Below are 16,351 nucleotides of genomic sequence, written 5' to 3' on the forward strand. Positions count from 1 at the left end.
GCACACGTGAGAGGTAGGCTGTTGTTAACAAATAGAGCCAAACAAGTTACAGTTCACCAAAACGGAAGTTGATTTCTCACACACATAATAATACATTGTAATTCCATGTCTGCAATGGTAGCAGTAGAGAATGAGGCTCTGACCCATGTAACAGTTCTTTGAGACTCCAGTCTGACAATGGCTCTCCCATCCTCCCATCTTCAAATTGGCCCTGGGGTCACCATCCTAGTCACAGTCAGGAAGGAAAAGGGCACAGAGGCTCTCCCGCGGGAGATTTTATGGGCCAAACCTAGAAGGGGGCATTTTTCACTTTTGCCCATGTTCCACTGTCTAGAACTCAGTCATTTGACCCAAGCAAAGTGCAAAATGGATAGAAAACATAACCTAGTTGAGTGCCTAGGAGGATGAGGAAAAAGGACTGCAGTGAGGATCTAGCAGTCTCTGCCACTGAAAGACATGACCCACTGTGTGTTTTAGGTAGCCCATTCCGGAAGCAGTGAGGATGAAAGATATGACATGTTGGGAGGATACTGCAGTAGTCTAGATGAGGAATGAGAACTATGCCAAGAATTCTTGGGATGAAGGGGGAAAGATAAATTCAGGAGGCGTGGGGAACTTAAAATCAGTAGGACTTTGAATAATTGGATGTGGAATGTGAGGAGAAGAGAGGTGTGGAGGAGTCTGCATGACTATTCCATTGAAATCTTGGGTAGCCAATGGGTGGTGCTCCCATTAACTGAGATATCATACAATGTACAGAAAGAGTGAGTTTCAACAGAGATGAAGAAAGGATGACGAGTCCAGTTATAGATTGAGTTTAGTTGGCAGGACCTCTGGGCTATCCAAAGGATAACCAGCAGATATTTGTGTATATTTATCTGAGGTTCTTGAGAGTGGTGAAAACTGGAGATGGCATTTGGTAGCCATGACCAGTAGGGAGAAGTTCAAACCTTGGAAGTGAGAGAGGTCATCCAAGTACAACCTGTAGGCTGCAAACAGGAGTGGCCTAAGGATGGGACTCTGGGGAAAAAACACCCAACATTTTAAGAAGCTGGCTGACAAAGAGGTCACATGTGAAAGACTGGTAAGGAACAGTCTAGTAATTAAGACTCAGATCAGGAGGTGTGGTGCCATGGACATCAAGCAACATGAGAACTGACAGTCGACCTAGTGGATCTTACAATGAGCAAGTCACTGGTGACTTTTGGGGGAACATTTATAATATTGAAATGGAAGGAGACACTAAAGCACAGCCTAAAGGAGAGACCCTTTTAGATGAAACAGTCCTCACATTAGGAGTGTTAATAAAGATGGAGAGCTCTTCTCAGTCCACAGAATAATACATTACAAAAGTTTCATTAAAAAGTAGCTTTGAATGACCTAGAAATTAGTTTCCTTTCCCATCCTCTTATGTAAATGTGTTTTAATGCTTTTGTCCTGAGGATATTTAATATATGTTAATTAACTGGCAAGTGTTAATTGATCTAGTGAGAAGTTATTATATTCAAACAGAGTAAACCTAAATGGAAGTACCTATCAATTCCAATGACTGTTTAAGCCCAGAGGTTAATTGAAACATTCTGACTATAGGCAATCACGATACAAAGAATTAATTCTATCTCCTGTCATCCTTTGACTTTGACAGAAATAAACTGCCTTATTGAGTACATCCTAGCTCACCCAATATTTGGCAACCATGGTGGAGCTGTTGGGAACTATTAATCTAGGCAGTTTGGCTGGAAAAAGGGAGTTGGCCCAGACTGCAGAGGTTTTTCAAAGAAGGCAATGGCCCCCACTCCAGCACTCTTGCCTGGAAAATCCCATGGACGGAGGAGCCTGGTAGGCTGCAGTTCATGGGGTCGCTAGGAGTTGGACACGACTGAGTGACTTCACTTTCACTTTTCACTTTCATGCATTGGAGAAGGAAATGGCAACCCACTCCAGTGTTCTTGCGTGGAGAATCCCAGGGATGGGGGAGCCTGGTGGGCTGCCTTCTATGGGGTCTTACAGAGTCAGACACGACTGAAATGACTTAGCAGCAGCAGCAGCAGCAGAGGTTTTTAAAGCTACAAGGGTAATATGAGACTAGAAGTCGACATTTGGCAGGAGTCCCCTACATGACTGGGCTTGGTGCCTGCGCCCTTTAAGCGTCTTTTGAGACAAAATGTTTAATACACAGAACTGTCTGAGAGGATCAGGATTCAGAATGAAAACTCTGGGTTGTGAATTTCCACTGTCCCCTGATTTTTTATTCTACCCATCTCTGAAGTTGTTTCTTCAGGATTGTCCCTCCCTAGAACGGTCTCATTGGCCACTCAGCCACTACACCTTAGGAAGCCCAGGATAACTACTGATATCGGGCTTCCCTGTCCTACTAGAAAAACCCTCACAGTTTTTTGGGTCTGTGTCTGTCCTCTCATCATGTCTGTCATCTTCTCTTCATTTCCTGTTTACTTGTTTAGTTGCTCCGTCATGTACAACTCTTTTGCCACCCCATGGACTGTAGCCCGCCAGGCTCCTCTGTCATGGGGGTCTCCAGGCAAGAACACTGGAGTGGGATGTTCATTGCAGCACTGTTTACAGTAGCTAGGACATGGAAGCAACCTAGATGTCCATCGCCAGAGGAATGGATAAGGAAGTTGTGGTACATATATACAATGGAATATTACTCAGCTATATATATAAAAAAAAAAGACTGCATTTGAGTCAGTTCTAATAAGGTGGACGAAACTGGAGCCTATTATACAGAGTGAAGTAAGTCAGAAAGAGAAACACCAATACGGTATATATTAACACATATATATGGAATTTAGAAAGATAGTAATGATGACCCTATATGCAAGACAGCAAAAGAGACACAGATGTAAAAAACAGACTTTTTGACTCCGTGGAAGGAGAGGGTGGGACGATACCAGAGAATAGCATTGAAACATGTATATTACCATGTGTTAAATAAATGTCCCGTGCAAGTTCGATGCATGAAGCAGGGCACTCAAAGCTGGTGCTCTGGAACAACCCAGAGGGATGGGGTGGGGAGGGAGGTGGGAAGGGGGTTCAGGATCGGGAGACATCTGTACACCTGTGGCTGATTCATGTTGATGTATGGTGAAAACAACCAGAATATTGTAAAGTAATTAGTCTCCAATTAAAATAAATCAATTAATTAAAAAAAAGAATACTGGAGTGGGTTGCCATTTCCTTCTCCAGGGATCTTCCCAACCCAGGGATTGAACCCACGTCTCCTGCTTTGCAGGCAGTTTCTTTACCACTGAGCCACTGGGGAGGCCTCAATGAACAGGAAATAAAAACATCGTGTCTGTCATCTCTGTATTTCCTGCTCATTTAGGCCCCGTGTTTTCCAGTCTGCTGCTGGGTGGCATATAAAAAAAAAAGCAGGGATGCTTTGTTTAATACTGTGCTGGCGGAGGGGCTGATGCCAGCATTCAGAGTCTAGGAGCCACAGATCACGAGGGTCCTGTGACGTTGTGGGAAATCCAAAATGCCGATAGAGCCACAGTGGTCGAGAATGGTGGACGCTCGGTTGCTACTCTTGTTAGGACCCTTGCCCTTGCTGGTCTGGGTACTTACTATCTCTCCTCTCCCCAATGCTTTCCACATATCATCACAAGCAATGTGTTGCCATATTACTCTTCCGAAAGGAATTTCCTAATCATTCCAAACACCTAATCATAAATTGCTAATGTCTCTTCATTGCATATCAGATCATATAAAGTCCACTCTAATATCCAACAGCCTTCACATCCTTGAATAATTCAGCTTTCAACATACTATGTCCTATGCCTTCAGCCACCTAAGCCTAGCAAATCTCAACTGCTCTGTTTCCACTAAACCTTCTGCTCATCTCAGCTCAGTGCCTTTGTTTCCATGGTTTTCTCTGCCTGAAATTTCCTTCTCCTTCTTTTATTAATAAATCCTACCTGTTCTTCAGTATCAAGCTTTGAGCTGCTTCTTCCGTAAAGACTTTCTTGCTGTTAATATTGGAAGTAAGTTCTAAAGTTCCTTAGCATTCAATCAGAAATCTCTCTCACCTTGTCCTCCCACTTTCTGTCCTGTGCTGAAGGGCTGTTCACAGAATATTCCTCTAACTACTTGTGATTTCAAATATTAAATGTGTATGTCTGATTCTTTATGAACCCATGGACTATAACCCACCAGGCTCCTCTGTCCATGGGATTCTCCAGGCAAGAATACTGGAATGGGTAGCCAATCCCTTTTCCAGGGGATCTTCTTGACCCAGGGATCAAGCCCAGGGCTCCTGCACTGCAGGCAGATTCTTTACCATCTAAGCCACCAAAACCAAGTTCATATTGTGTATAGACATAAAACTTGAAAGCAGACATTCTGGGTTTGAGTATTAGCTCCATCACTTACTCTGTATGTTCTCTCCACACCCATTTTCTCATTTTTAAAATGAGGATGACAATGTCTGATTCATACGATTATTATGAAATAAGAGGAATAACTGTGTAGAAGAGTGTCAGGCATATAGGAAGTGCTCAGTAAGTATTTGCTTTGAGATATATTACAAGACGGAAAACTCAGGAGCTTCACAGTGTGCATGGGTGCGGATCTCATTGCAACAGAAGATCACTTCTCATCTCACGGCCTCTTCATTCAGTCAGATGCCCTGGGCCAGTCAGTGAATTGTATGCTGTGCAGTCGTGTAAATGGAAGTGACTATAATTTTCCACAGCCTTTCACAGCAGTTTTCACTTGATTCTGATATAGCCCTGCACGGCAGTTCCAGTTCTGAACACCCCAATACCTGCTCCTTGACCTGGTAAATCAGTTATCACAGGGTCACTGGCTGTAACAAGGGAGAAGGTTCCCAGGACAAAGAGAAGCTATTCCTCTCCCTCCTTGGGATCTTCTGTTCTCTGCAGCCCACTCCCAATTTTAAACCGACATAAGAGACGATCAGTGGAATCCCCTTTTGCTTACTGCATTCTATGAATGTCCTCCTGTCATCTTTGTCTTTGGACTCGTTTGCTGCCTAAATAGAAATTGTCAAAAAGGAATTAAACAAATGTCTGCGCACATCTGAACCCTACAGGACCAGACTCAGAGCCCCAGAGATACATGTTTATTTACCACGTAAATATGGCACAAAGAGCTACAGACATCACTTGAGATGTACCAGGGTCATCACTAACCTGGAAATTTGGTCTCACTAGCTCCTGTCCTGGGTTTGTAACAAACACTGTTTTTCTCCTTGCCATGGTGTAAAATTAACATTATAGTGTCTGTGTGACCTCAAGCATGACTGCTAAGCTCTCTGGGCCCCAGAAATCTGGAAAGCAGGACTCATAATGCTGACTTGGCTGGTGTGCTATGTGTGTTGTTATGTGCTGTGTGTGTTGTTGTTGTTATTCAGTCGCTCAGCTGTGTCCGACTCTTTGCTACCCATGGACTGCAGCATGCCAGGCTTTCCTGTCCTTCACTATCTCCCAGAGCTTGCTCAAACGCATGTCCATTGAGTTGGTGATGTCATCCAACCATCTCATTCTCTGTCGTCCCGTTCTCCTCCTGCCTTAAATCTTTCCTAGCATCAGAGTCTTCTCTAAAGAGTCAGCTCTGCACATCAGGTGACTAAAGTATTGGAGCTTCAGCTACAGTGCTATGTTTAATAGGCAGCATTTGTAGAGCCCTCACTTTGTGCGTGGATCAACTCTACTGTTCTCACAGTGACTTAATAAATGAGGTCCTAGTGTTATCACCAGTTTTACTTGCTAGAGAAGTTAGGAAGCCACCAAAGATCACACAATTAGTCAACTGCAGAATTCTAATTGTATCCTGAGTCTCCAAGGTTAGAGAAAATATAGGAAAAGTACCTGTTGTATAGTTGTATCCAATGTCTATTACAATAGTGCTATACAACAACCAACCATAAAACCTCAGTAAACGTTCACTTTTGTCCATGAGTCTGTGGGTTGCTGAACGTGTCTTCTGATCCAGGCTGAGCTTAGCTGATCTCAGCTTGGCTTGTCATGCATCTGGTGAAGGGTTGGCTGAAGCCTGGCTGGTCTGGGATGGCCTCAGCTGGGTCACCCAGCTTAATTTCACATGATCTCTCATCCTTCAGTAGGTTAGCCAGTTTTATTTTCATGGTAGAGACAAGGGTCCAAGACAGAGAACTGGAACAAGCAAGATTTCTTAAGAACTTGCACAGCATCATCCACTGCAATTTCTTGGCAAAAGAAAAGTGAAATAACAGTCCTGATTCAACAACTGGGGAAATACATTCTATCATTTGATGAGAGGAGCTGTGAAGTCCATTGCAAATAGCATGGGTGTGAACAGTGGGGCCACTAGTGCAATGAGTCTATGCACTTCAGCTGTTATTATCTCTAATATATATTATATATATGGGCTTCCCTGGTAGCTCAGCTGGTTAAGAATCTGCCTGCCATGTAGGAGACCCCAGTTTCATTTCTGGCTCGGGAAGATACCCTGGAGAAGGGATAGGCTGCCCATTCCAGTATTCTTGGGTTTCCCTGGTGGCTCAGCTTTCTTAAAGAATCCTCCTGCAATGTGGGAGAACTGGATTCAATCCCTGGGTTGGGAAGATCCCCTGGAGAAGGGAAAGGCTACCCACTCCAGTATTCTGGCCTGGAGAATTCAGTCCATGGGGTCACAAAATGTCAGACATGACTGAGTGACTATCACTTTCATATTATATATATATATGTATTATGTATATGTGTATATATGTACTATGTATATATATGAATTATGTGTATATATGTATTATGTATACACACACACACACACAGGTCTGTGGAATGACTACAAGCTATAGGCATGCTGCTGCATTTCATCAATGCTGTTCATGGAAAGAGAAGAGTAGAAAATGGCCTAGGTCAACAGTTTTTTCAACTGGCTCATTTATGGAGATAAATGTACTTCCCTGGTGGCTCACTAGTATATATACACACATAATACAGTGCTCAGTTGCTCAGTTGTGTCTGACTCTTTGTGACTCATGGACTGTAGTCTGCCTGTAGACGCCTCCATCCATGGGATTTTCTAGTAGGAACACTGGAGTGAGTTGCCATTTCCTTCTTCAAGGGACCTTCCTGACCCAGGGATCGAAGCCACCTCTCCTGCATTGCCAGGCTGATTCTTTACCACTGAGCCACCAGGGAAGCCCATTTACCTCCATAAATGAGCCAGTTGAAAAACCTGTTGACCTAGGCTAGTTTCTACTCTTCCCTTCCCATGAACAGCGTTGATGAAATGCAGCAGTGTGCCTGTAGCTCGTAGTCATTCCATAGACCTTCCGGCCAGGATACTTTTTAAAGGGAAGCAAATTTCCATTTGCACTGGGTTTTCCTCCCACATAGAAATCACAGATTCTCAACCTGGCTCCTTATTAGAATCACCTGGGGTTTGTTTTTTTAACTACTCCTGCCTGAGCCCTGCCCTCAGCCATTCAGATTGTTTGGGGCTGGAGCCCCAGCGCTGGTAAGTTTCTGAAGCTCTACAGGCAGGTTTAGTGAGTAGCCAAGATGGAGCACCCCTGCCTCCAGGGTGGGGTGGGGTGGGGTGGGGTGTACGTGAGGAAGCAGCCCTGAGCCTCTGTCATCTCTACCTTCTCCCCGGGCAGTGCTCCACCACGTGCGGGCTGGGGACCTACTGGCGGAGCGTGCAGTGCAGCACCCAGGTGGATTCAGACTGTGCCGCCCTGCAGAGGCCAGACCCGGCCAAGAGGTGCCACCTCCGTCCCTGCGCTGGCTGGAAAGTGGGAAACTGGAGCAAGGTAATTGATCAGCTCAGCCGTGTTTTGGGAGGCGGAGGCGGAGGGACTTACACCATTTGCTATAGTAGCTTTCCTGCTTCCCTTCCTGCCTCCTTTCTTCCCTTTTCTGTGATAAACTGGCAGATGAGTGAACCACAGGTGTTGTCATAAGCCTACTTTCAGCTACACAGTAGCCTTAGAGCAAGCATGGAGTTTTCATTAGCCCACGTGTTTTTATCCGCTTGTCCTCCCTTACCGGATAAACTGAGAAAGAAAGAAGTTAAATTTGTGTAATTTAATTTGCTTGTCCAGCCTGCAACACTATTTCTAAATTGCTTAAACTGAACATTATAATTAATAATGATACATGAGCACATGTAATTAAATCATGGTTCAGCAGCTGCTCACAAAGCATGGAATCTGCCAGACTCAAAATGAAAAGAAAGCTGAAACATCAAAGCTTGGTCTTTAAAAGCGTCTTTCCTATATTGATCTCTTTGAAGTGCAATGTTCCTGTCCTTGCTAACCTAGAGTGGTTACTCATTTCTCTGTGCTGACTGTATAGGCCCTGGTGAAAGGCTTTGTCAGGTCTTAGGATTGGTTGGCCTTGGTTTTTCTGGGCAGCAATCAGGCCCAGACTGCCTGTCACCGTGATGGGGCTGAGCCAGCCCCTGGAGGATACAGATGCACCCAGGTCATAGAGACACCGGTCGGGGTGGGATTCAGAGCCACTTGGCAGGAGGGGTGCAGAGGTGTGAGCTGTGGATACATCCTCTGTTGCCAAGCACACCCCCCATACCCCCTCACACCAAGACACCTTGTAGGCACCTGTCTTCTCTCTGAGGAGCCAGTTTCCCTTGATGGCCTTAACTCAGAAGGAGAAAGATCTGCCCAGAAGTTTGGGGAGGCTGGCATCTGTTAGCACCCTCATCTGGTGGAAAACTCAGGTCCCCAGACAAGCAGGACCATGAGGTGTCTCACTGGCCGTCTCTGGTTCTCCTGGCAGGCTTACCTGACAGACAGGAGCGGGCTCTGTCATTAATCTGCAATAGGCCCCTTTCCCAAAGAAAGACTCTGATCTTTGGCAAGAGAGAGAAAGTATGGCTACTCCCTGAGAAAAGCACCACACATTTCTTTGGTTCCTGCCAACCTGCCTTTCTTCTGTTCTCATACAATTTTTCTTTAAGGAATGAATGCTGTTTCTGTTTTTTTTTTTTCTCTCTCTTCCAACTCATAACAAATTTCAAAAGGGACCAAATGCCTATCTACAAATTCCTTTCCTATCCAGAAAAATTTCAAGAAACATTCCTGTCCCTGACCTTGCCAAATGTTGACCAAGTCCTAAAGTTCCACTTTCCCGTCACTGGGACTAATCCTTTCCTTGGAAATTACATGGCTCATAAAAAGGACAGATGTGTGAAATAGCTCACACTTTTAAAAAGGTCAGTCCAGTGTAAAATTCCAGGAATTCTAGCTGATATAAAACCGGAATGGGAGAGCCAGTAGCTTGGGGTCAGACCCCCTGAAGGAAGCCCTGCTCTGGCAGCTCATCCCTGCCCTGTCAGCCTCTGGGTCTCTTCTCTGTCATGGCCAGGAGGCTTGCCGATACACTTATTAACCCCTGTGCCACTCCTGGTGTGTTATAGAAGCTATCTTGGACACATCACCAAATTCTGCCAGAACGTGGCGAGCACCATGTCTAAACTCAAATCCTCGGAGTTACTCCATCCCTGTCAGTACTGTCCTATGTCCTCTCTCAGGATAATAGATGAACCTTAGGTCAAAGACCCCATTTAACTCCTGAAAGTCAATTGCCCTGACGTCTGTTTTTTTTTCTATCAATAGGAATATTGAATGCGGGACTTCCATTTATCCTAGAGATTTAAATTTTATCCTAGACTTTGGTTCCTGAATGACACTAAATTTCGGTGACTAAATTTTTGACTGCCACATTATTAGCCAGCCCGTTTGGATGTCTGAAGTCTAAATCATGTACTAGGAAAGATTTGAAGGGCATCTTAGTTGCACTGTTCTGCTGGGACTCTTAAACTTACTCAGAGGCAGACCTCCAAGCCTAGAGTAGGAAAACATACCCCTGCTTTTACCTTTAAATATCCAGAGTTTGTTGTTTTTGTTGTTTTAGTTGCTGAGTCTTGTCAGGCTCTTTAGTGACCCCATGGACTGTAGCCCGCCAGGCTCCTCTGTCCATGGGATTTCCCAGGCAAGAATACTGGAATGGGTTGCCATTTCCTTCTCCAGGGGATCTTCCTGCCCCAGGGCTCGAACACGTGTCTCCCATGTCAGCAGGTGGATTCTTTACCATCTGAACCACCAGGGAAGCTCATCCAGAGGGTTTAGATTCTGCCAACTCGATGGTTCTCCTTTTCACAAACACTTTCTCAGAGGAGTGAATTCTAATTTGATCTTGAGTCTTTCTGCATTATCCCACCAGCCACAAGCCCAGATCCAGAGACACTTTAATCTCACAGGACGAAGGGTATGCCACAGCCTCACCTAAAGCCACAGGGATCTCACCTGAGGTCCCCCAGATTACTCACCAGAAACTCCCCACTGCTGTGTGTGCAGTCTGAATTGCAGCTGTTTTACAGGCTTCTGTCTCCAGCACCATTCGTCTCCTTGATGGAGTCCTGATACAGCTGCTGTGGATACTTTTATTTGTGACAGTACAATGAGCCTGTGTATTAAGATCTCTACCTTTACAAAGTCCAGAAGTTGTTTTTGGAATGGCTTGCTTCTTCTTCATGTATTGATCTATCGGAAACAAAGTTAAGGTCTTTAGGTTTGTCCCAGAGGCACACTGGAGAAAGCAGAGTTCTACAGAATTGAATCCTAGAAGCAGCCCTGGGCCTGGGATCAGACATGTCTGGGTTGGCAGCCCCACTCTGTCACCAAGGGCTTCCCTGGCAGCTCAGATGGTAAAGAATCTGCCTGCAATGCAGGAGACCTGGGTTCAATCCCTTGGTTGGAAAGATTCCCCTGGAGGAGGGCATGGCAACCCACTCCAGTATTCTTGCCTGGAGAATCTCATGGATGGAGGAGCCGAGCAGGCTACAGTTCATAGGGTCACGAAGAGTCAGACACGACTGGAGTGACTTAGCGCACTAGCACACACACTGTCACCAGCATAGGGTGCTAATCCTTTCTCCCAGCCTCTTAGGAACTTTAGTTTTCTCACCTCTGGGAAATGAAGTACATCATATGGCCTCTACCAGCTTCATAAAGTTGTACAAGTCAAAGAATGTTCATGAAAACACTTTGTAAATGGTAAAACACTGTTCAGATAAAGCCTTGGGTGAATTTTGAGCTCTGGGTAAAGGCTAGGAGTAGTTCTCAGGTGTTTACTAACTTCTGGCTTCCTGGACTTGGGGCAGGGGACTGTGGACAGGGGGCAGTGGAGTTAGTCCTGTCAATCCATCAAGTCTCCTCTCCCCAGTACTAAGCAGTCAGGGTCCTCCATGAACTCTGGCAGACTTGACCTCCCTGGTGTCCTGGCACTCACCAAATACCACTGCATGCCTGACACTGCACAAGAATTTTAGATGAACAATTTTATTTTCATCCAATAAAGGACCTTCTTTATAATTCTCACTGAGGAAGTGAAGGCTTAGAGGGTTTAATCACTAGCACATGATCCGTTGGTACTGATACTCTCAATTCTGAAAAGCCATCAACTGGGGGAACTCATCAGTGTAATGACAGCTTTTCAGAAAGAAAGGAAACACTGCATAATAAATATGCATGTCAGTTTAAGATGCATGCCAATTTCAGAACTTTAAAATTTGTCTAAGGAAAAAGAACTGATTCTTTGATTCTTGTGCTGAAAGAAATGCAATAAGTGACAAAGATAAACTTAAGAAACCTTCCGTTGGGTTTGACACCAAAGTTGACACCCTCATCACACACTTCCTGACTGAACATTTTGACTGTACCTCCGGCAGTTTTGTAAACTGGTGATTTAACAACCTCTTTATTGTCTCTCTCAGAATGATAATAACTTTTCATAGTTCAGTCTAACAGATTTTGATATTTCTGACGTGAATCAAAGATTTTTACATTTTCTTGGAGTGATCTGCCTCCCCACCTAGGCAGTGTTGCAGTTTTATTTTAACAGTAGCTGACTTTACTATCTGTCATGTTATTTGGAAAATAAAAGTGGCAGCCTTTTCTTATGACCTTGAGTTTCATAACATTCAGTGCTACATTTTTTTGGGGGGGTTCTGAACTTTTACAAATGAATCATATAGGAAAAGAGCTCCTGTCTTGCTAAGTACAGACTTTCATATATAACATATTCCCAGAAACATATTGAAGCCCAGTGTGTAAAATTTCATTAACAGAGAATTGCATGTTATAGGGGAGCTTCTGTGCCGAGAAAGCAAAAATTGACCAGCTAGAAGGAAAATAATACACTAAAAATCACTGCATTTATTTTCTTTTGGTATTATTTACTGTATGTCTAACCTATTACCTGCTCTTGGAAGCCCCAGGTGTTTTAGATTAAGGGAATCTCTAAGTGAGAAAAGAACAACAATTAAAGAAAGCCTTTAGACTCAGAGAAAGCATGAACCCAATTCCACTTCAGCTGAGGAGTGATGTTCAAACCATGAGATCCTTTATCCTGGCCCCTTCCCATCTCTTTCTCCATCCATACCCTCCACTCCAGCATTCTGATGGACATGTTCCCGAACAAGCCTTATGCTCCACTCCACTTGTGTATGACATTCTTTCCACCTTGAATGTCCCCCAGACTGTTTGCCAGCCGAGTGAGCGTTACACATGTTACATGATACAGTTCAAGGTTTGGCTCCTCTTTTCGAGCCTTTCCTTCTTCAAGCCAAATCAACCACCTCCTCCTTTTTCCTTCACTGGATCATGAACAACGTATGACATATCATCCTTATGACTTCCGTTCATTGCATGACTTTTTCCTTCTGCTAGATTGGCATACAGAAGCTGGCACATACATAAGTTCCTAATAGCAGAGAGGAAGTGACGTGGGGATGGGGCAGGGGAGTAGACAGATGAATGACTTTTGGTGCTGTTCAAAATAGAATTTTGGGAATGAATTATTTTTGAATGATCTTAAGAGTCTTATGAATCTGTTTAGTTTTAGGAAAGGAGCAGAAAAGATTCCATGTCCTTGCTTAGTACTTCTGGAGAGCAAGAAAATATTCTGAAACCAAAGCATAATACAAGTCCAATGATCCCAGACACTTATATCACTCTAGAATATGGAAGAGTTTAATCATCCAATTTATCTTCTTTTTAATGCTGATGGAGAAAACGGAGGCTTGTAGAGGTACAGTCACAAAGCCACTTGGTGTCAGGGTGCTACTTGAATGCAGTCTCTGACTCCCAATTCCAGGTTGGTTAATTTCACTATACTCATTTGAACACTAGGTAGGAGTCCAACATGGAAAATGTATCAGGATGGCTCCATAGATCAGAAACGACACAAGGAAGAACTGGTTTTGAGCGTGTCATTTTCCTCTCTGCCAGTGGCTCCTGTAAGCTAAGAGGATTCTTCATTCTAACTCAGTCTGGTTTGCCGATCACATCAGTTAAACAGACTGGCGTGGGAACCAGAAAATGGTTAGACCTGTTTGGTCGCACGTAGGCATTAGCCAGTCCTTCTGTTCTCCTTAGCCTGGCTCCTGTCCTCAGTCTGGTCCACAGGCTCCAGGTTAGGAAAACAGGAATATAAATAGCCTTCCTTTAGGGCAATAAGAAAATGAATATAGTAATTGGCATTCGACACACCAAGGCGGAGCAGTTTTCAAAGTGGAGTGATTTAATGCCCTGCCACTTCCCTCCTGCTAACTGAATCAGAGGCCCTTCTGAAAATGAAATAGAAAAGTCACAGATTTAATGAGTGCCTTCCCTCAATATTTACTTCAATGTATTAATCAACTTCATTTCCCACTGAATGTGAATGCACTCTTTGACAAAAGGGTAATGCTAATTTGAAAACTCTAGGAATAACAGATTGTAGCAACAAATGAGAAATAAGAAAATAAACCCTCATTGTACGCTATGTCTTGTAAAATTCCTATCCCTAATAAAGAGCCCTCTTGTCTTAACCATGGGTTATTTCCTGGAAATCTGTCAAACAAAGGGCTGCTTTGTGTAAAGTTTTCTGCATGTTTGTTCTGTGGCTGATTTTAAACTGGCTGTTATTTCGTTCTCTGTGTGCTTACAGCATGGCAGGCAAATGAGGTTTTGAATTTGCTTTTGGGGGGCTGTCTGGCAAGTGTTGCTTATTTCTGAGAAGCTAAATACACTTGATTTACGGAGGCATTAGAGCATCCATCTGCCCCCTTGTCACATGGGCCCACATCTGCTATGCTACAACACAAGTTTTGTATTTAGGTGACTTGCACTATCTGCCAAATGGCAAAGAAAGGGGGATCAGTATTTTGGGAGGTACCTCTAATGAAAGGTTCTGAGAAATTTTCTTTTGCCATCCACAATACTACAATTATGACTATTCCACCGTAGCCAGAAAGGGAACATGGTATTTTACCAAGTAGAGAAGGGGCCAGATGAAAACATACCTTACAGCAGTGGGCTTTGGTGGTGGTGTATTTTCTCAGCCAAGATGTAATGAGATCTTTGATGGAAAGATTGAGAGGGTGAAGAACGATGTTCTTTATCCCCATGGTAACCACAGAGCTCTTTGGCCCACTGGGAATCCCCAGTTTCCCTTTTCTCAGAATTCATATAGTCATTGCACAAGCTGTGAGGAGCATCTGTGCCGTGCCTGGCCGCATGCTGCATGCTCAAGACACAGTGGTAACCAAGACGGATGGGTTTCCAGCTTCAGGACAGTGAAACAGTTTAACAGAAAAGATGAACAGAATGAATAGAAGTTGTTTCACATTTCAAGTTCTTGCAATGGAAATAGAAAAGGATTTGAGATGAATAATAAAAGAAATAGATATCCTTTGGAGAAGGTGTTCAAGGATGACTTCACAGGGGAGGTGACATTTAAGCCAAGTCTAAAGGAAGAGCAGTAGTGAGTAAAGCAAAGGATGGAGGAAGGAAGATTAAGGACATAAGGACCACAGGACATATTATTAATCCACAGAGAATCCAGGGGAGAGGGGCTGAGGAGCTCAGGGCTCAGCCTCCATGCTGCCTACCTTGGGTTCCTACCTGGAAGTGGGCAGTGATAAGACAAGCCAGGACTGGCCTTGAGAGACTAAGGTGCACGTTCAAGATGAGCTGAAGGGAAACTGATAATGATAGCATTCTATATAGACTGAAGATCAAGTCTTGGAAGCTCGAGTTACGATTGAAAAAGATCTACCTAGATGAAGGATGGAGGAGCTTCCAAAGTCCAAGAGGTCAAAAAGTAAACCAAAGAAGTCGTCCCTAATATGCCACACAAACATAGGTGACTTGGGGACAGCCGTGTTTGTTGGGAGCTTCAGGAAATCAGCAGCCTGCTGGTGAACAGTGTCCTTTACTGGCATCAGAGTGCAGGGGCTGCTGCACAAGGTGTGGGCATGGGCAGGGGAGGGGGGAGGACCTCTTAAGGGCTTGCACTGGGCATGCATTGAGAACACCCTCGGTGATGGAGGCATGCGATGATGGCCTTAGGAGGAAAGATGATGGGCGATGGTGATGTGCAGGGAAGCCTGGCAGTGGGGCCAAGGACAGGGTTCGCCCACTCCCTGGATGAAACCACTGAGCAGTTATTCACTTTGCTTTCCTTAAAAAGGCGTAACCAATCCTGTGTCCAGAGTCAGGGAGGAAGCAGGTTTTTAGTAGGATTCTGAGGGGTAATTGGGTGTATCTTGGCAGAGAGCTCCCCTTGTGGGTGGTTGCATTTACCTCCAATGAACACAGACATCCTAAGGAACAGCTGCGCTGGAGTCACCCAAGCCCACCCCCGTGTAATCTTCGGGACAGCCCCGTAGAACAGCTGTTGCCCTGGTTTACAGACACGACAGCTGAGGCTCAGAGCGTTTCTGCAGCTCATCCGAGGGCTCACAGTGAGTCTGTGACAGCTGGATTTGCCGCCTGGTGCTCACACTTCCGCACCTGCATTTCTAACGCGGGGAGCCCCATCTTGGGGAGCTGCTAGAGTGACTCTTCTCTCCACGGTGTGCAAGGAAAGACAGGCCACCAACCTCTCCAGAAGCTGGGAACTAGAAGCTGGGAACTTTGTGATCCTTTGTGAAACCCCTGGATATCTGGGCATGGACAGCCTGATGCCAAGGACTCAGGTGTCCTCTTTTCTCTCACTCTCCATACAGTGCTCCAGAAACTGCAGCGGGGGCTTCCAGATCCGGGAGATTCAGTGTGTGGACAGCCGGGACCACCGGAGCCTGAGGCCATTTCACTGCCGCTTCCTGGCTGGCCTTCCTCCTCCACTGACCACAAGCTGTAACCTGGAGCCCTGCGAGGAGTGGCAGGTGGAGCCCTGGAGCCAGGTACTGCGCCTAGGGCACCATCTACGCAGCTGGGAAAATATGAATTTCTGTGTTACCTGGTGAGTCCAGGGAAGCCCACACGTACCTCAGACCAGTGGCTGGCCTTTTTCAGCCAGTGGCTGGCCTCATCAAG

At 44.9% G+C, this 16,351-nt stretch overlaps 1 protein-coding gene across 1 annotated transcript in view; it reads left to right on the forward strand.

Moving 5' to 3' along the window:
* The window catches only part of ADAMTS12 (ADAM metallopeptidase with thrombospondin type 1 motif 12), a 389,258-nt gene that overhangs the window by 345,075 nt on the left and 27,832 nt on the right, over positions 1 to 16,351 (forward strand). Inside the window, exons 20-21 of the mRNA XM_005694823.3 lie at positions 7,628 to 7,780; positions 16,042 to 16,218. Coding sequence (XP_005694880.2) covers positions 7,628 to 7,780; positions 16,042 to 16,218 — 330 coding nt within the window. The remainder of the gene's footprint in view (positions 1 to 7,627; positions 7,781 to 16,041; positions 16,219 to 16,351) is intronic.

Source organism: Capra hircus, chromosome 20 (assembly GCF_001704415.2).
Source record: "Capra hircus breed San Clemente chromosome 20, ASM170441v1, whole genome shotgun sequence".
Lineage (NCBI taxonomy): Eukaryota > Metazoa > Chordata > Mammalia > Artiodactyla > Bovidae > Capra > Capra hircus.